Source organism: Camelus dromedarius, chromosome 26 (genome assembly GCF_036321535.1).
Source record: "Camelus dromedarius isolate mCamDro1 chromosome 26, mCamDro1.pat, whole genome shotgun sequence".
In the NCBI taxonomy this organism is placed as follows: domain Eukaryota; kingdom Metazoa; phylum Chordata; class Mammalia; order Artiodactyla; family Camelidae; genus Camelus; species Camelus dromedarius.
This window is the reverse complement of record NC_087461.1, coordinates 12,520,884-12,541,115: the sequence shown is the minus strand read 5'-3', so window position 1 is coordinate 12,541,115 and position 20,232 is coordinate 12,520,884. Positions and strand designations below refer to the sequence as shown.

General features: G+C 35.8%; 1 protein-coding gene across 4 annotated transcripts; it reads left to right on the top strand.

The window, feature by feature from the left end:
- The first annotated feature begins 52 nt into the window (after positions 1-52).
- ENKUR (enkurin, TRPC channel interacting protein) lies at positions 53-19,681 on the top strand. Of its 4 annotated transcripts, none has more exons than XM_010981959.3 (5): positions 53-470; positions 3,146-3,291; positions 5,236-5,462; positions 9,138-9,284; positions 15,901-17,556. In XM_010981959.3, the coding sequence occupies exons 1-5, from the start codon at positions 394-396 to the stop codon at positions 16,072-16,074; spliced, it is 771 nt and encodes a 256-aa protein (XP_010980261.1). In that variant the 5' UTR covers positions 53-393; the 3' UTR covers positions 16,075-17,556. The 4 variants fall into 4 exon arrangements, with proteins under 4 accessions (XP_010980261.1, XP_010980262.1, XP_031300533.1 ...); XM_010981960.3 differs by having other exon boundaries at positions 368-470; positions 5,239-5,462; positions 15,901-19,681; XM_031444673.2 differs by having other exon boundaries at positions 393-478; positions 15,901-19,680.
- The last annotated feature ends 551 nt before the right edge of the window (positions 19,682-20,232 follow it).

Below are 20,232 nucleotides of genomic sequence, written 5' to 3'. Positions count from 1 at the left end.
CTTCAGAAATAGAGCCAGGAGCAACATTTTTAAGGGAACGTCATTCTTCACCCCTTTACTCACAGGGGCACATATTGAACTTCTCAGGCGGAGAAGAGCTGCAGAGAGGGAAAGAGGAAATGTAGTTTGCGGTTCCGCCTTCCCCTACCCCGGTGCCTGGTAACTGTTTCCAGGGCAACCGTGCCGTCAACAACTCTAAGCAACCCCGAGAGTAACAGAAGGAAGGGTGTTTTATGTTATTCCCAAGAGAAGACTGCTAAGAAGAGGTCAAAGGAGAAATACGTGAGAGAACCCTCAGTTCCTTGAGAAGGCAGGAGAGTAGGGAAGAAAAGGATGGAGATACCGGCCTAGTGAGAAAAAAGCTGAATAGTTTTAAGGAGTCATTTGGTGGCCATGGAGCCACCGTGCTCTTCTGAGAGCATTTATAACCTCATACCCAGTGACTGGAAGGAGCCTCCCCAGCCTCCTAGGTATGTGGGTAAGCAGAAATTATCACTTCAAACAGGAATGGGAAATAATTGTTCCATTTCAGCATCATATGACTTTTGAAAAAAATAACATATTCTTACCTCAGTGAAGTAGCCTTGAATGACAGCTTCTTAAAGAAGAGTTTGCGAAATGTAAGTATTTGGCATCTCACAAGTCACAGGGCGGTCAGGTGCTGTGAGAGGGCCATTTTCTTGTGTTAGCCTCTTGTTTATATGGTATGTATTTATATTGTGTTTTATCTAATTGTACATGATGTGGTATACAACATAGCCTGACATTTCTTATTGTCGAAAAGAGAAAAATCACAATTTTATTATCTTGCATTAGGGTACCTGATATTCGGTTTCAGGAGTTCATTGTTTTACTTCTGACTACACTACTGATGCCTTCTAAAGAGATATTTATTTTCCCCCCAAGATTATTATCAAATATAAGTTCCTATTTGTTTCTGAGCCTTAGTTTTTTGATTGGTGAAAGAAAATAAATGGACATGTTAGTTTCTAAGGTCTTTTTTTAAATCTAATAGTGATAGAAGTAAGAGTTGATAGAGACCCAAAAAGATGTGATTGAGTTAAAAATTTTTACATAGGTGTTAGGACCTTTAAATTCCCCAAATTTCAAGACAGTAATCACAGAGTAAACATTCCAGCTGCTGTCCGGTGTAAGGACTTAAATCTATGGGGAGAAAAGGGAACTGATCATTAAAATCAAATTTCTTAAAACCAGTAATATAGAGAAAAATCTTAAAAACAGCCAAAGGAAACAAAAAAGAAACATTACATACAGAGGAAGAAAGGGTCAGCAAATATCTCATCAGAAACAGTGGAAGCCAGAAGTTCAAAAGTCCGTAATGCACAAGAAAAGGGTATGACTTGGAAATTTGGATTTACACAGTGAAATAAAAAACGCTGAACATGTTAAATATATGAGTGAATCTTTCTGAATTTCTTTAAAATATACTTGACTTTTTAAAGAGAAGATAATCACAATGAATTATGGGTTTTATAATACACATAGAGCACTAGGATAAAAATGGGGGTAAATGTAAATATTCTTTCATAAGGTTCTTATACCTTATGTGAAGGAATATAATAATACTTGAAGGGTAGGCTATGATGAGTTAAACATGTATATTGTAAACCTTAGAATGTCCACAAAATAAAACAACAACAAAAAACAAGGCAGGATAAAATAAGGAAGAACCCACAATGGTATATGTAGGAAACAAATAGCAAGATGGTAAATTTAAACACAAACATTTTTAAAATCACATTTAATGTGAATGGTCTAAACACACCAAATAAAATAAATTGTTATAAAGGATAAAAATTCTATGTTCTCTGTAAGAAAATCACCTTAGAAAGAAAGACATAAGGAAGTAAAAAGTCAAAGAATGGAAAAGCACTGTGTTGCCATTAATCAAAGGAGTGCTGGATTGGTTATATTAATATCAGACAGTATATTCTAGAATACAGAATTTTAAAAGGTATTAAGATCATTATTTTATAATGATTAAGTGAAAATTTTTAAAAAGGCATGATAGTTCTAAATGCTATGCACCTACTATTAGAGCTTCAAAATATATGAAGCAAAACCCGATAGAACTAGAAGAAGAAATAGACAAATCCAAAATTGTAGTCAGAGATTTCAAAATCTCTCTTTCAATGCTTGTTAGAACACTTGAAAATACTATCAACCAGTTTGACCTAATTGTCATGTATAGAACACTCCAGTCAACAGCAGTGTTGTACACTTGCTTTTCCAGTGTATGTAGAACACTTATCAAGAAAGACCATGATTTGTTCCATAAAACAAGTTTCAGAAAATTTTAAAGGCTTGAAATTGTACAGAAATATTTTCTCTAATCACAATAGAAATCAGAAGTCAGAGAGTTATCTGGAACACCCCCAAATATTTGGAGACCAAGCAAAACACATCTAAACAAACTCCTAAGCCAAAGAATATATCATAAAGGAATTTTAAAAGGTATTTTGAACTGAATAAAAATGAAAGCGTAGCATATCAGTATTTGTAGGCTACAGCTATAAAGCTGTACCTGGAGGGAATTGTATAGTGTGTGTGTGTGTGTGTGTGTGTGTGTGTGTGTGTGTGTGTGTGTGTGTATAAAGGTTTAAAGTCAAATATCTAAACTTGCACCTTAAGAAACTAAAGAAAAAGAAAAGCAAATTAAACCCCAAATAAGGGGAAATAGTAAAGATCAGTGGAGAAATCATTGAAATGGAAAGCATGTGAACATTAGAGAAAGTCAATGAAAAGCTAGTTCTTTAATAACATCAATAAAATGAATAAACCCCTAGCCAGAATTATCAGCAAAAAGAAAAAAGAAAAAGTGAGAAGACAAATTACCAACATTAGGGATGAGAGAGGTGACATCACTATAGATGCTACAGATGTTCAAAGGATAACAAGGAAATGCTATGAACACGTTTACCCTGGCACCTTTTTCTTAGGGGAAAGCTTCTACCTAATTTGCCTAAGCCTAATGGACAGGGTTCAGATAATACAGATAATTATGCTTTACAGCTATTTCCAAATGAATATAGACATATACAAACTAGAAATGTATATTCCTTATTAAACTTTAAATAATTTTTACTGGAAACATATATGCTGCAACTTTTCTTTTTAATTTTAGGTATGTATCAGTTTTTAAGGCAGCTGTAAAAGAGGACATGCAAAAATTTAAAACTGCAGTGAAAACTATGGGACCAGCAAAACTTGAAATACCTTCCCCAAAGGATTTCCTGAAGAAACATTCAAAGGAAAAAACTCTACCACCCAGTAAGTTTTATTACCCTTTTTAATATTAAAAGTGTTAACAAGTAATTTAACTAAAATTATTTTGTCTGTGAATATTTAATGTTCACAGTGATAGCAATTTTGCCTTGTATTAAACAGAATTTGAGAGGCCAGGAAAAAGTAGAAGTCAAGAATGTGGTAGATGCACCCAGTGTTCACAGCAGCATTATTTATAATTGCCAAGATATGGAAGCAACCTAGTGTCCATCGACAGATGATTGGATAAAGAAGATGTGGTATATGTATGTAATGGAATACTATTCATCCATAAAAAGAATGAAATTTTGCCATTTGCAACAATATGGATGGACTTGGAGAGTATTATGCTAAGGAAAATAAGTCAGAAAGAAAAAAGTAAATACTATATGATATCACATATATGTGGAATCTAAAAAATACTACAAACTTGTGAATAGAACCAAAAAGAAACAGACTCACAGATAAAGAGAACAAACTATGGTTACCAGTGGGGAAAGGGAAGAGGGGAGGGGCAATACAGGGGTAAGGGATTAAAAGGTACAAACTATTATATATAAAATAAGATACAAGGACATATTGTACAACACAGGGAATATATCCAATATTTTATAGTAACTATAAATAGAGTATAACCTTCAAAAATTGTGAATTACTATATTGTACACCTGTAACTTATATTGTACATCAACTATACTTCAACTTAAATATTGTTTTCAAAGTTTCTCAAAAAAAGAATGTAGTAGAAAAAGAGAGTGGACAATGCTAAGTTTCCCTCCAAACAGACTTTCCTTTGGATGGTACAGGAGTCTTGAACTACGTCTTGGACTATCCAATAAAGCCCCACCTCCAGGACCACATGCATGTCTCACCATCTTTGTCCCTAGCCAAATGACTTCAATAGCAAACAGCTATTATAAGAAGAGTTCTAAACCCCAATGGGCAAGATTGTTTGGCATCTAAACCCTGTCTAGTCTTTTCTCAAAGAGATGAAAATTACAACCATTACTATCAGTTGTTGAAGCAGTTACCAGGTCACTATAGGTTTGAGTATGGGCTTTAACTCTCTCAGATCTCTAAGACCATTAGGACAATAAAAGAGTTAAATGAAATGGGGGAGCCTTGATGAATGTGTTGGGGTTAAGATTTGAGTAAGGTTTTGTCAAGATAGTTGTTGCCTTCGGTTCTTAAAAATAAATTGTAACTATTTTACATTTTAGCATTTTGATAAACTATTTTGATGTCCTGTATCAAAATAGATGAGTCAGAGGCTGTGTAAAAATGGCCAGTTTGATCTGCTGCTAATGAAGAGAATGTGGTATAGAGAAAAAAATAAGATAAATTCTGGACAGTAGTTATTTTAGGAGGTGAGACGTAGTCGGGGAGGAATGAATAGGAAACTTCAACAGTATTGGTAATCCTTTATGTCTTAAGCTGCATGTTAGGTACATAGCTATTACATGGTTTTTATACCTTATAATAATAATTTTAGTGAAAAAAATTCACAAGTTCTTGGACTTTCAATACACCAAGTTTGATTTATTTACTTGGTGATTTTTATGGTAACTTTCCTCTGAAGAAGAAATTATTAGTAATATTGAAAGTACTCAGAGAAGAGTTTTAATGTTTCTTTGAACTTTTTTCAGTGGGAAAACTGAACATTATAAGAAAATATTTTCACAATAGCTAATAAAAACACATTAGTTAGCTAATATATGATTTGAGGTGTTTATTTTCTTCCCATAGATTTTTATATTGTTCTTCAGCATATTAATTGACTGCTACACTTAACTTTTTGCATTTATGATTACTGATTTTTACCTTAAATAGTTGAATATATTCTTAATACAACTCTAATATACTAGTGGTAAAATTGCTGGATGTTATAAATAGTACTGAGTAGCAATGTGTATGTATAGTTTAATATTAACAAGGGAATGTTATGTTCAGCAGAAAAAAAGTTTGATCGAAATGAGCCCAGAAAGCCTCCTGTGCCTTTGAGGACTGACCATCCAGTCATGGGAATACAGTGTGAAAAAAATTTTATAAATACAAATGCAGCCGATGTCATTATGGCAGTGGCTAAAAAGCCTAAACCAGTTTATGTTGACAGAAGAACTGGAGACAAGCATGACCTTGAAACTTCAGGACTGGTTCCGAAGTACATCAATAAAAAGGTAGTCTTGTGATATATTAATGAGACCTGAGATTCCAGTAATTTAAATATGCTATTCATAATGATTCTCTATGTGATCATTAATAGTGCTCTCACTGACAGACTGGTGGTTATTGGTGGGCAGAGTGGGAGGGGAAGGGGCATCACAGGAGTAGGGGATTAAAAGGTACAAATTACTATGGTTAAAATAAATAAGCTATAAGGATATATTATACAGCACAGGGAATATAGCCAATAATTTATAGTAACTTTAAATGGAGTGTAATCCATAAAAATTTTGAACCACAATGTTGTATACCTACAACTAATATACTGTTGTAAACCAACTGTACCTCAATAAAAAAAATTGTGCTCTCACTGGACAATCCTATTATCTAAATTGACACTTCTTATTTCTCTGTAGCCTGTGTTTGGTCTAAATCTAGTGTGATGAAATTACAGAAAATTTGGAATGAATAACAACATGTGGTTCAGTAGAGGAAAGCTCTGATTGCTTCCCTTAATTTCCATTGTTAATATATTTAACAATTTTAACAAACATTCACTAAAAGATACTCATTTTTGGGGAGGTGGAAATGTCATAAGAAGCCCAGTCATTACTGTAAATCCAGAAGAAATGACCTTTCAGAAGAGCCTAATATTTAGCCATCAGTTTGCAGTATCTTGGTATCAGAATGAGAGAAGAGAAGAGGAAAACAACTTTAGAACCATCCATCCTATCAGTGTAGTGTGAATAATTCACAGTACTTTTTTGACCTGAATATATTAATTTGTGTTTGGTTTAAAGTAAAGCAGACCTTGAAAGTACTGTACAATAGTCTTTTCAGGACCTTCATTTCTATCTGAAAAAGTGCTTATCAGATAGGAATATAATTTCACTTTTGAAAATTGTAGAAGCTTGGGTTTGTTTCAGTAGAGAACTTTAAAATTTAAAAAGCTAACCAGAAGAGATGGGCAGGGTACAGCTCAGTGGTAGAGCATACATCTAGCATGCACAAGGTTCTAGGTTCAGTCCCCAGTGCCATCATTATAATAAATAAGTAAATAAACCTAATTACTTCCCCCCACCAAAAAAAAAAAAATCAACTTAAAAAGAAAGCTTACCAAAAAACCTCACATAAAGCTTATTTTACTTTGCATGCTTCTAGAGCACAAAATTGCTGGAAACATACAGCAAAAGACAAGTGCAAAACCCTAAAGAATAATAATTCATGATATAACATATGTCAAAAAGGAAAGGAAGGAAAGAAGGAAGAAAGGAAGAGAAAAAGGAATTGCAGCAGTGATGTAGGAGAGGCGTGTGTTGAGGTGGTCCAGTGATCTGCCGTGATAAGTCCAGTGCCTGTTCAGAATCAAAACAGGAACCTCAGAGCTGTTGTCAGGGAGCACTGCTTATTCCCTGAGAAACCCTCCTCACTCAGTTGGCTGAGACACCTTGGAAGTCCTTAGTAGGATCCAGGAGTCGGCAGCACGTGCCAACAGAGACTTCAGGCTTCTCTGGAAACTTCATCTCTCTGTGGCCCCCGGAGGCTGGTCATAGTCCTTGACCCATAGAGTGTGGAAAAGCAGAAATTTCACTCTTCTGGCTCTTTAAAGCCACTCACAGTCCATCCTTTCTCCACTATTGTGTAAAAGCGCTCCTCTTTTGATGGTCATGCCACCAACAGCCGCACACTGTGCCCCTCCTTCTGGCGGCCTTCTGCCTAATCTCTCTGCTTCAATACAATTTCTGCATTGAACAGAAAATTAAGAGTCTCCATCCTGGAGACTGGAAAATATTAGGTTAGTCCTCCTGGGCTTGTTCACCGAGCCATGCAATTCTTTGCTCCTAGTGTATGTACTCCAGCTGGCTAAGCCATTAGGGCTCATGAAGGACTAATTCAGCTTACTTGCCACTTATTAGAGTTAAGATTTAAAACCTATTATTGGTAAGTGAGATAGTAAGTCCTTGTAAGGGCAATGCCACTTTTTAAAAAGTGGGTGAACCTCATGTTTTAGCTCCAAATAAAATATTACATGTCCATTTGTGCCACGAGGACAGTTTGTGTAAGCAAACTGAAGCCTGGATGTTTGCCTGAGTATTATAGCAGTAACAGTGAGGCAGCATTTCTGATTCTAACTCCACCACTTACTTAACTCTGTGATCTTGAACAAGTTATTGGATTTACCACAGCACTGTAGTGAGCATTAAGTGATGTAAAATATATTAAGCAGTTGATGCAATACCTGGCACCTAATAAATGTTTGATAAAGAGTGGCTCTTATAATATATGCAATTATTAATGATATGATTAATTCTTCAGTGATCCCGCACATGCAAATATTTCAGATCACTGCACCTTTTACCCATTTGTGAGATAGTTTTTTCTCCTAAACAGAGTATGCCAAACATAGTTTAATCTTTTGTGATGACGCAAAATCAGCATTATGAACATCAGTGATTGTACTGAGCTGAAATGAGGTGTTGCCCTCACTGTTTCCTGAAACTGCTTGTACTGATTACCCTTGAACTAACTTACCAGAATACTGAGCTCTTAAGAGTTTATTTGTGTAGTGCTTTGCAACTTTCCAGAACACATTTATAACTAGGATTTCTACCCCTGGTTCAGTCAGGATTAAGTTAGGTTATGCTATGGTTAACAAGACCCAAGGAGGGCAAAGGTTACTTCCGTCCACATCGGGTAATTCAGGCCACATGACTACATCTTACTCAAAGGGGAGCGGGAAAGCATTGTCCTGCCAAGTGCCTAGAAGGAGAAGAACCAGAATATTTGTAAACAGTTCTAATGCCTACCATCTCAACAGCTGCTTCTTCAGAGAGGTCTTCCTTGGCATCGTTTACCTAAAATAGCTCTCCTTTCTTCTTACTGGATTTTGCTTTGGCACGTGCGCGTGCGCACACACACACACACACACACACACACACATAAGTTAATACTTTATTTTTGCTGAGTTCCTCTCACCATAGAATGCACATTCTGTGAGGACAGAAACTTTGCCTTGCTTCTTCCTTAGTGTAGCTAGCACCAAGTACATTCTCAAATAATTTTTTGAAGGATGAACAGGGAGCAGTCTTCTTTCTCTATAGTGGTGTCAACACGTTCACTAGCTTGAAAGAATCACAGCTGATTGCTTCAGCATCAGTCCTTGTAAGCAGCCCAGGAGCCTAAAAATGTATTTTGCATTTCCAAAAACTGCCTTAGGGGCCCAAGTCAGTTTTTTACTTAAAGCAGATGTGCTTAGTATCTTTCACTTCGTTTTTGCAACACATTGGAAGTATTTACCTTCTTCTTTTTTTTAAACAAGAGCATGCAAAACAGACCTCAAGATACTCAAGATAGTTCAAGGTAAAAGCTGAAGCACCTTGAAGAAATAAAGAAAAGCCAAGTCTTAAGGGTAAAGTAAGGGCCCAGTCATCAGGCAAGAACAGGCACTGGGAAGAAGAGGGAAAACAATAGCAGTGGCCACAATAGCAGTGCAGGCAGTTTTAAATGACCAGAATCCACTAGCTCCCAATAGGGAAAAAAAAATCACTGACTTATTTCAATTTGCAGTGTTCTGAACAAAGGCTTTACGTCTGTAATATGTCTTTTTCTCCTGATCATCAGTTGGTATGTACACATGTGTAAGATTACTTTCAGGTTGTTGGATTTTTTTTTTATCTTTTCCTTTTAAGGATTATGGTGTCACGCCTGAATATATATGTAAGCGAAATAAGGAAGCGAAGAAAGCCCAGGAGGAGTATGATAACTATATCCAAGAAAACCTTAGGAAAGGAGCGATTAAAAGGGTATCTGATGAAGAAAGGGAGGCAGTTCTGCAAGTAAGTGTTCTGTAATGTACATTCACGTGTGAGTCTTTAGAACATCTCAAAAGCAAGGTCCACCATCAATGATTATTAAGGCCAGCACTTTGATTTTGAAATCAGAACACTCTCTTTTGATTACAGTGGCAGCTAAACACAGCAAAGCTGGCTCTTTGGGGAGAGCAAAAAATTGTAACATAGAGATTATTGAATAATGATTTGTTTCCAACTGAGTGAGCTGCTGTTTTTTCCTGAAGTAGTATTGTAAGCAAGCTCACATTCTCCTGCAACACACATGCATTAATAAAGCAAAAGAGCATTATTTTCATTCTCATGTCCCTGAATTTAAAAAAAAAAATCCATAAAATAGAGGTTTTTTTCACTAGGTGGAGCTCTAGAATAATTGGAACTGTCCCTAGACCAACTTTATTTTTCTTTCCTCTAAGCCAAATGTCCAGAGTTCAAAATAACCAGGTGCTAGGTTTTACATGTTTTCTTTATTTTGAATAAAATAGACTTAAAGACACTTACATTGGAGTTTTTAATGCGAGACTTAATTTGAAGCATTTCAGACATCAGGGAATGTGATCAGGGTTGCTCCATCATCATTAGAGGGCTTTTATTAATCAGCTGCTTACGCTCTTCTGTAGTCATGCTCTTTCTTATAGAGGTAAAGATAGCACTTTAGTCTTTGTTTTGTTAGTTTGAAAGATTTCTACAAAGCTTTATCTAGTGACCTTTTAAAAACAGGAAAAAAAAGTCTTACTGCATAATTTCTACTGAAAAATGGATTCATATGCTGTTTTAAATTCTTAATGTTTTATCAATGTCAACACAGTCATCAGTAGACATTTATTAAATGCCTGTTCTGCAGAGTATCATGCTGAGCCCCAAGGGGCATAAGATAAAATTTCTGGTATGGATAATGTTGTAATTTAATTGATGAGAGATGCTGTGTATATGTGTACATATAGAGGTAGGAGTCTGTGTGAGTACAGATCATATGTTTTACCAGGTTGCAAGGCATGAACATTCACTGCAGGATGTAGGTAGGTCTTTAGCTGGGCCTTAAGCTGCAGAGTAAGAGGGTTTCCCAGACAGCAGGAGTGGCCTGAGGGCAAGGATTGTGTCTCTTTGTTGTTATCAGTCTCCCCAGTGCCTAACCCAGTGCCTGGTATAAACACAGGTGTTTCATAATGGTATGCTGGAAAGAAGAAAGGAAGACAGGCAGGCAAGAAGGCTGGCAGATGTGCAGGTGGGACAGTATGTCCCTTGCAGGAAGAGCACTGCTCTTTGGTTCCCTGTCTTCCTCTCTCCCTCCCCCTCTCTCATTTGGATTCTGCCATTCTTAAAATAGACATGCTTTTGTGAAAGCCAGGTTTTTATATCTAAAATAATGCTGAAAAATAAAGAGAGGAAGAACTTCCCCCAGAAGAAAAAGGCTCTTCCACCCTGCACCTTCTTGGCTGAGGTGAGTAAGCAGGTCTCAGCTTCCTAACATGGTCACTTACAGAGTTCCTTTGCATCCACGTTGATGGACAATAGCTAACCCTCCCTTGGATGCCTTGTTAGCCAGGTCATGTAGCTGCCATGGTAACAGAGCCACTAGCTATGCTCCTGACAAGCCCTGAACCCTGCTCCCCTCCCTGGTTAAGAGCTGCATATAGTTATATGACAGCATGGTTACATGTCCCCGAGGAGGACACATTCTGCTCATTCTTCATGAAATAACAATCTCATTATTATGGAAAGGATCTTTTGGTCTAATGATGCCAAACTTCTCATTTCATAGATGAGGATATAAAATGCAACCGTATTAAGTGGGCTTATTTGTTCCTTCATCCGTCCATTCATCTACTGAACATCTTCTATGTTCTGGGCATTGTACCCAACCTGGGAGATACTACTGTGAGCAAAGCAAATGTGGTCCTTACTGTCAGTGAACTTGCAGTTTGGTTTACCTTTGCTCTGGTCACAAAATTATCAGGTAGCTGAAGAGGGACTAAAACTCACATCAACCAATTCCCAGGCCAGTGTTTTCCCACCGCATTATACACACGTGCATAGGAGGTGACAGACGGAAGCTCTGTCTGCTATGGATCCAGCAGGAAGTGGAAGGCAACCTGGGCTGGGATTCTGAAGAGAATTTATGGAGGAACTATTTACAGAAGTGAAGCTGGGCTAAGGGAACCAACAAGGAACACTGAGGCACCAGGACTAGGGGCGGTGGGAATCACCACCACCCTAGGCTGAAGGGCAGAGGAAGAAACAGCATTACCAGAGCCGGGTGAGAGCTGGAGCCTGGAAGAGGGGCCCTGATAGGCATTGTAGTCACAAACGGAAGAGCTGACCATGTCCAGGTCATGTCAAGTGAGGGGGAAAGAAAGGCCCCAAGCTCGCTGTCTCTTCTCCCACCAGTGCCTTCCTTGGCTGAACTCAGGGAGAGGCTGGAGGGCAAAAGTGCTGAGGGAGGAGCAGCCCACAGGAATTAACACCCCATCCCACCACACCCCAGTCATAGGGCAGGACAAGAAGGTGCAGAATGGATGGGGTGGGGTGGAGACAGAAGGAGCCTGAAACTGAAGGCACTTCTTACTTATTTTATGACTGCTTCTCCCTGTGTGAAACTTTTCCAAAATTAGCAGTATTATTTCGGTGCCAAACTAAAAGAGAGAAAAATTAAGAAATAAAAATATGGGAAAATCTCTATTGCTGCAGTGGATAAAACATTTTTTAAGATGAAATTACCAAAAAAAAAACCCTCTTAAAAACAGAAAAGAGGCTATTTCAATATAATATGAAATATGAATCGCATTTAGTTCCCATCCCTAGCTGTTGACTTTGATCCAAATATTACTGTACACACTGGAAGATAAAGCAAAGTATTCTTTAAAAAGAAATACTGCAAAATGTGTAGCTGCTATGACCACAAGTAATAGGGAAATATCACCCAATGAGCTGTGAAAAACCTTTGATATTTCAAAGTGTCTAAATAACATAGATTTCTTTTCTGCAATAGGCACTCCTATGGAGCGCTGTGGAAACATATACCCCATTTCATAATGAAAAGCTATGGAAAAATAGAATTCTTTTGAGGATTTCTTTTTGGAATACTTCTCATACAATATCAAGAACTGTGTTAATTCATTCCCCTCTTTTTAAAATTTAAAAGATGCTTTCCCTTCTGTCTTTTCCCCTTTCCCAAATCCTAATCTCACTTAGGAAGAGTTCAACATTTGTGACCTTTTCTCTCAACCTGTTTTCCTATAAAGTGTGCCCAATTTTGTCATCTTTTTTACCTGAGCATGGAAATAAATCACTGAAGCTATCTTGTCCCCAAAAAGTTTCTACGAGACTAAATTTGTACTAGGGCTCATTATGAAGATATTATATAGGACACTTCTAATATGCTCATAAATCTAAATCTGTGGCCATGATTTTCAAGGAACATATTTTCTTTCTTTCTCTTTTTTTTAATCAGTAGTTTTAAATGATTCCACTCCTGTACTCTGGCTAGGACTTCCAATATTATGTTAATGAAAGTGGTGAGAGTGGACATCTTTGGTTGTGATCTTAGAGGAAAAGCTTTCATCTTTTCATTGTTGAGTATGATAGTAGCTGTGGGCTTGTCATATATGTTTGGTCTTTTATTATGTTGAGGTATGTTCCCTCTATATGCACTTTGTTGAGAGTTCTGATTATAAATGGAGGTTGAATTTTGTCATGCTTTTTCTGCATCAGTTGAGGTGATCATATGGTTTTTATCCTTTATTTTATTAATGTGGTGTATCACATTGACTGATTTGCAGATACTTGAACCAGCCTTGCATTCCTGGAATAAGTCCCTCTTGATTATGGTGCAGATATACCTCGATTTATTGCACTTCATTTTATTGTGCTTCCAGATATTGAGGTTTTTACATATGGAAGATTTGTGGCAATCCTGCACAACCAGATGATGGTTAACATATTTTAGCAATGAAATATTTTTATTAAGGTATTTATTTTATTAGACATAATGGTATTATTGTACATTTAATAGACTACAGTATAGGGTAAATATAACTTACGTAGCAGTGGGAAACTAAAAATTCATGTGACTGACTTTATTAGGATATTCAGTTTATTGCAGTGATCTGGAACCAAACCTGAAATATCTCCAAAGTATGCCTGTGTATGGTCCTTTTAATGTACTGTTGAATTCAGTTTGCTAATAATTTGTTGAGGATTTTTGCATCTATGTTCCAGAGATAATTGGCTTGTGATTTTCTTTTCTTGTGGCATCCTTGTCCAGTTTTGATATAGGATAATGCTGTCCTTGTAAAATGAGTATGAAAGAGTTCCCTTCTTTTCTATTTTTGGAAGAGTTTAAGAAAGATTGGTAATAATTCTTTGGATGTTTGGTAGGATTCACTGTCTGGTCCTGGACTTGGGAGGTTTTTGATTACTGCTTCAATCTCTTAACTCATTATTGGACTGTTTATGTTTTCTCATTTTTCATGATTGTCTTGGTAGGTGTATGTTTCTAGGAATTTACTCATTTCTTCTAAGTTGTCCGATGTGTTGGCATGTAATTGTTCATAGTGGTCTTCATTATTCTTTGTATTTCTGTGGTATCCTTTATAATATCTCCTCTTTCATTTCTGATTTTATTTGAGTCCTCTCTTTTTTTCTTTGTGAATCTAGCTAGAGCTTTATTAATTTTGTTTATCCTTTCAAAGAACCAGCTATTATTTTATTCATCTGTTCTATTGTCTTTTTAGTTTCTATTTCATTTATTTATGCTCTAATCTTTGTTATTTCCTTCTTTCTACTAACTTTGGGCTTTGTTTGTTCTTTTCTTTCTGGTCCTAGAGGTTTAAAGTTAGGTTGTTTGAGATTTTTCTTGTTTCTTGAGGTAGGCATTTATCCACTGTGAACTTCCATTTTAGAACTGTTTTTGCTGCATTTCATAAATTTTGGTATGTTATATTTCCATGTTGTTATACTTCCATTTTTGTGAGATTCAAGGTATTTTTTAAATTTCTCTTTTTATTTCTTCTTTGACTCATTGTTTGTTTAGTAGCATATTGTTTAATCTTCACATATTTGTGAATCTTCTAATTTTCTTCAAATAATTGATTTCTAGTTTCAAACTATTGTGGTCAGAAAAGATATTTGATATGATTTCAGTCCTCTATAATGTATTAAGTCTTGAATTGTGACCTTATCTATGATCTGTCCTGTAGAATGTTCCATGTATACTTAAGAAGAATGTGTATTTGCTGCTTTTGGATGGAAAGTTTTGTATAAATCTATGAAGTCCATATGATTTAACCTATCATTTAAAATCAGTGTTTCCTTACTGATTTTCTGACTATACTATTTATCCATTGATATTAAGTGGGGTATTAAAGGCCCCTGCTATTATTGTATTGCTGTCTATTTCTTCTATAAAATCTGTTAATATTTACTTTGTATATTCAGGTGCTTCTATGTTGGGTACATAAATGTTTACAAATGTTATATCCTCTTGTTGTATTGACTCCTTTATCATTATGTAATGCCTGTTGTCTCTTATTACAGTCTTTGTTTTAAGGTCAACTTTCTCTTATATAAGTATAGCTACTCCAGCTTTCATTTGGTTTGCATTTGTGTGGGAGCTCTTTTCCATCTGTGTGTCAGGGATCATAATTTCAAGACAATGTTTTAAATTCTATGTTCAGTTTTACTTTTAATTTTTGTGTAAATAAAATGATTTGAGGATCTATAGTGAATAATAGAAAGCATTACTTAATAAAATTTCATTGCATGAGTTCAATTAGTTTAAGACCATTTTGTCAGTGGGGCCTCTAGTGCCATTGTGATAAGAAATGATAACTATGCAGAGATGGAAATAACCTTTATTGCTCCTAAGAGATCCTAAGTTTGAATTTGTTGGTTTCTGAGAACATAAAACATTAATTACATTATTGAATTAGCATATGTGTTAAATGTAATGACATTTCAATCATTTCTAAAATAAACTAATAGAAAGTACAGATTCCTTAACTATATGGAGGAAGAGTTCTTTCTAAGATTGCAAACACATAAAAGGTCATCTTTTGTTAAATTGAATTTTGGCATTTTGTGCAACTTCATTTAGGCAGATATAAGAAAAGATGGCCATGTAAGTCAGAATCAAGTGTTGTGATATGATTTCTCTATTGAAGAATGAGGATTTTTTTTGTCTAAATAAAAAAAAAAACCTAAAAACTCTTATAAGAAATAATTTGCTGTTCATAAATTTTTTTGGGCTTGGGGATATCAATTCTAAGTTGTTTTTACCAAAGCATTTGCTATGAGCTTAGTTTCATACTCCTCATAACTCCGTATATGCATATTTGATGGTAAAAACAAGTGCAGTAACATTAAAAACAAAGAAAATAAACACCCCCAATGGGAATTGAGCACACAGTCAAGGACAGGGTTTGGCCTCTGTACAGTATTTTTTGTTACTGTGGCCAAGAATTTGATAAACACTTATCATTTTTTAGTTATCTTTGTCAGTTTTCTCTACCTGTTTACATTTTTCCTCACCAGCACAGTTTTCTTTGCGATTCACTCTACTCCTGCCTTTTACTTTGGGATGTAACACCTCCTTTACCATTTACAGGGGCTGAAAAAGAAATGGGAAGAGGTGCACAAAGAATTCCAGTCCCTCTCGGTCTTCATCGACTCCATATCAAAGAAGATCCACAAGCAGAAGCTGGAAGAAGAAATGAAGCAACTGGAACATGACATTGGTGTCTTTGAAAAGCACAAAATCATTTATATTGCTAATAAGTAATAGTGGATTTTTTAAAAACATAGTCATTTCAACGTAGAAAAAACACAGAAAAAAATGAAACCATAAGTTTCCAAAGCGGAAAATGCTATGGGGAGTATGAAAATAGTCTTTACTGAAATGGCTTAGGCAAAGTTTAAAGAATAAATGGATTATTTACTAACAGAGAAAAAAAATTTTTTTTTACCAGTGTCTGGGTTTCCATGTGTAACCCAGTTAAAGTTTGATGTTAGGTATTCCAGCTCTATAGCATAATTAATTGTTACTGTGTACTTATTTCAGATAAACACTAATTTCTAGGCCCTGAAAAAGTCAATACTCAGAAATTCACATTTCTTTCTACACTGAATAATACAATAAACATAACATTCAAAACTAACATTTTGAATGAGAAATAGTGCTGTAAGCTTTTTTACTACTTCTGAAGTGTTTTCTGCATATTGTCTCAGAGAGCTACAAATCACGTATATTCTCTGGTGGCCTGTGTCATTTTCAGCTATTTACACCTATAAATATTTTCAATATCCATAATGTTATATAGGCTGAGAGGCTTACATTTGGAAGAAGAAAAATTAAGAAGCTAACATAAAGTCAAGGAGACAGCTTAGCAAATGCATTCATTGAGGATAAAGAGAAGAGCTTCTTTCCTGACATCAAGCTTTTAAAAACTTGGCTACTCTCGGTGCCTTATTCCATAATTTATTATATGTATTTCACTAAAATAGGATCTTACTTTTCCTTTTTGGTTTTCTCTATTTTGTGAATTCTGATGTTTCTATTTTTAATGTTACATAATTTCTTAAGCAGTAAGTTTATGCAAGTAGAGCTGTCTTCAACCCAAAATAAATAAACCTATAAGTATCCAAGAAGGAAAAGATTCTCTTGTGAAATTTTTAGAGAAACTTGGTAAAATATATGAAACTATAAAATATCAGAGCAATACTGTATATAAGAAATTCTCACTTATCCAGAATGGTTGGTTGCTACTGAGGGAAGATGAAGAGCTGTAACAAGAAACCCCAAAATGTCTGTTTACTAAAGCACACTAGAAACTCAGTTCTGGCTCCCATAGCAGGACTGTGCTGTGAAGAGACCCACAGGATCCCTATTCCACTCAGTCACTCAGGGCCCCAGACTCCAGGGTTGGGTAAGCTCCCTTCTCTGCAGAGTTGAGGGGTGGCATGGCCAGGCCTAGACAGGTGCACATCATTTCCACTTGCATTTTCTAAGTAACACTAGTTGCTTTAACAAACTACCTCCAAATTTTAGTTGTCTGATTAAAAAAAAGATAAATTTCCCATCTATATTACATGCACTGTGAATGAGGGTGGGAGTGTACGCTCTTCCATGCTGTCACTCAGGGACTTCGTCTCCTTCTATCCAGTGGCTCTGCTGGTACAGCCAGCCTCCTCTGCCACAATTAAGGATAAATGTTTAAGTTAGTGTTTTCTTTCTAAGATAATTCCCACACATACTAAGTTTTAAATAATTCAAAATCAGTAGCAATGCAAAAAATATTCTAATTGCTTCAGCCTTACAGCGGTTATGTTTTGGAGTCATGAACGAGAATTGCCTTAAATGTTAAAATGATAACTTTGTGTTTTTAACAGATGGTTTTTCTCTTGCTTTCTGTAAATGTCTACTAAAGAGTATAGACTTTTCTTCATGGCCCACAATGCTGTAGTAGATAGACTTACTGTCTTTCTCACTCACAGGCTTCCTAGGGAAACTTTCCATCCATTCTTCCTGGGAAGGTTCTCCCTACCCTGGGATCCCAACCTTGAAAACCTCCAGTGCAGCGTACCCCCCATACACACACACACACACACACACACACACACACACACACACACACACACACACACACACTGGATCATCCTACCAGTAAGAGGAGGCACAGACACTTGACTCAGGTGACTGATCAGATGTTCTGTCTTGACAGGATGAATTAAAAGACACAGAGATTTTTAAGTGTATAGTTCAGTGGTATTAAATACATTTATAATGTTGAATGACCATCACCATCATCCATCTCCATAACTATTTTCATCTTGTAAAACTGAAACTCTATACCCATTATACAACTCCCCATTTTCCCCTCCCCCCAGCCCTTGGGAACCACTATTCTACTTTGTTTCTAAGGTTTTGACAACTATAAATACCACATATAAGTGGAATCATGCAGTATATATCTTTTTTGACTGGCTTATGTCACTTAGCATCATGTCCTCAAGGTTTATTCATGTTGTAGCACTTCGCAGAATTTCCTTCCTTTTTAAGGCTGAGTAATACTCCATTGTATGTATATACCACATTTTGCTTATCCATTCTTCTGTTCGTGGTCACTTGGATTGCTTCCATGTCTTAGCTGCCATGAATAATGCTACTATAAATATAGGTGGTACAAATATCTCTTCAAGACCCTGCTTTTGATTCTTTTGGGTATATAGGCAAAAGTAGATTTGCTAGGCCATGTGGTAATTCTATTTTTAAGGTTTTGAGGAAGTATCATTCTCTCTAACACAGCAGCTATATTATTTTACATCCCCATCAATGATGTAGAAGACGCCCAATTTCTCCACACCCTTGTCAACACTCGTTTCTGTTTTTTGATAGTAGCATGTAATAATAGGTGTGAGGTGATACCTCGTTTTAGTTTTGATTTGCATTTCCCTACTGATTAGTGATGCTAAGTATCTTTTCTTGTGCTTATTAGTCATTTGTGTATCTTCTGTGGAGAAATGTCTAGTCAAGTCCTTTGTCAATTTTTTAATTGTGGTGTTTGGTTTTTGTTGTTGTTGAGTTTTAGGAGTTTTCTATATATTTATATTAATCCCTTATCAGATATAGGATTTGCAAATATTTTACTCTATGAGTTGCCTTTTTATTTACTGATATTGTCTTTCAATGTACAAAACTTTTCAGTTTTCATGAAGTTCAGTGTGTCTAGTTTTCCTTTTGTTATCTGTGCCATTGGTGTCATATCCAAAAAAATCAATGCCAAGTCCAATGTTGTAAAGGTTTTGTCCTGTTTTTTCCTAAGAGTTTTATTGTTTCATGTCTTACATTTAGGTCTTTGATCCATTTTGATGATTGTATGTGATGTTAGGTAGGGGTCCAACTTCATTCTTTCGTATGCGGATATCCAGTTTTCCCAGCACCATTTGTTAAAAAGACTGTCCTTTCCCCATTGAGTGGTCTCGGAATTCTTGTCTAAAATAATTTGACCATACATGTGAGGGCTTATTTCTGGGCTGTCTATTCTATTCCATTGGTCAGCATGTCTGTTTTATGCCAGTACCACACTGTTTTTATTACTTTCACTTGGTAGTAAGTTTTAAAATCAGAACGTGTTGAATCCTCCAATTTTGTTCTTCTTTGTCAAGATCATTTTGGCTATTCAGAGTCCCTTGAGATCATGTGAATTTAGCATGGGTTCTATTTCTGCAGAAAAGGTCATTGGGATTTTGATAGTGATTGCATTGAATCTGTAGATTGGTTTAAGTGATATTGACATTTTGACTATGTTAAGTCTTCCAATTCATGAATGTGGGCTGTGTTTCCATCTATTTTTGTCTTTCATTCCTTTCAGCAATGTTTTGTAATTTTCACTATACAAGTCTTTAACTTCCTTGGTTAAGTTTATTTTTATGTATATTTGATGCTATTTTAAAGGGAATTGTTTTTGTAATTTCCTTTTTAGATTGTTCATAGCTTATTGAAATACAATTGATTTTTGTGTGTTGACCTTATATCTTTGTTACTTTACTGAGTTCATTTATTAATTCTTAACAGATTTTTATGTATGAAATCTTTAGAGTTTCCTACATGGAATAGTGAATAATCTGCAGATATTTTTACTTTTTCATTTCTGATTTGGATGCCTTTATGTCTTTTTCTTGCCTAATTACTCTGACTCGAACTTTTAGTACTGTGTTGAAGAGAAGTGGTAAAAGCAAGCACCCCTGCCTCTTTCCTGATCTTAGGGGAAAAGCTTTTGATCTTTCACCATGATGTTCACTGTAGGTTTTTAATATATAGCTGTTATTATGTTAAGTTCCTTCTATTCCTAGTTTTTGTTTTTGTGTGCATGTGTGTGTGTTTCTATCATGAAAAGCTGTTGTGAACATTACTTTTTAACCTAAGAGATATCTCTCAAAT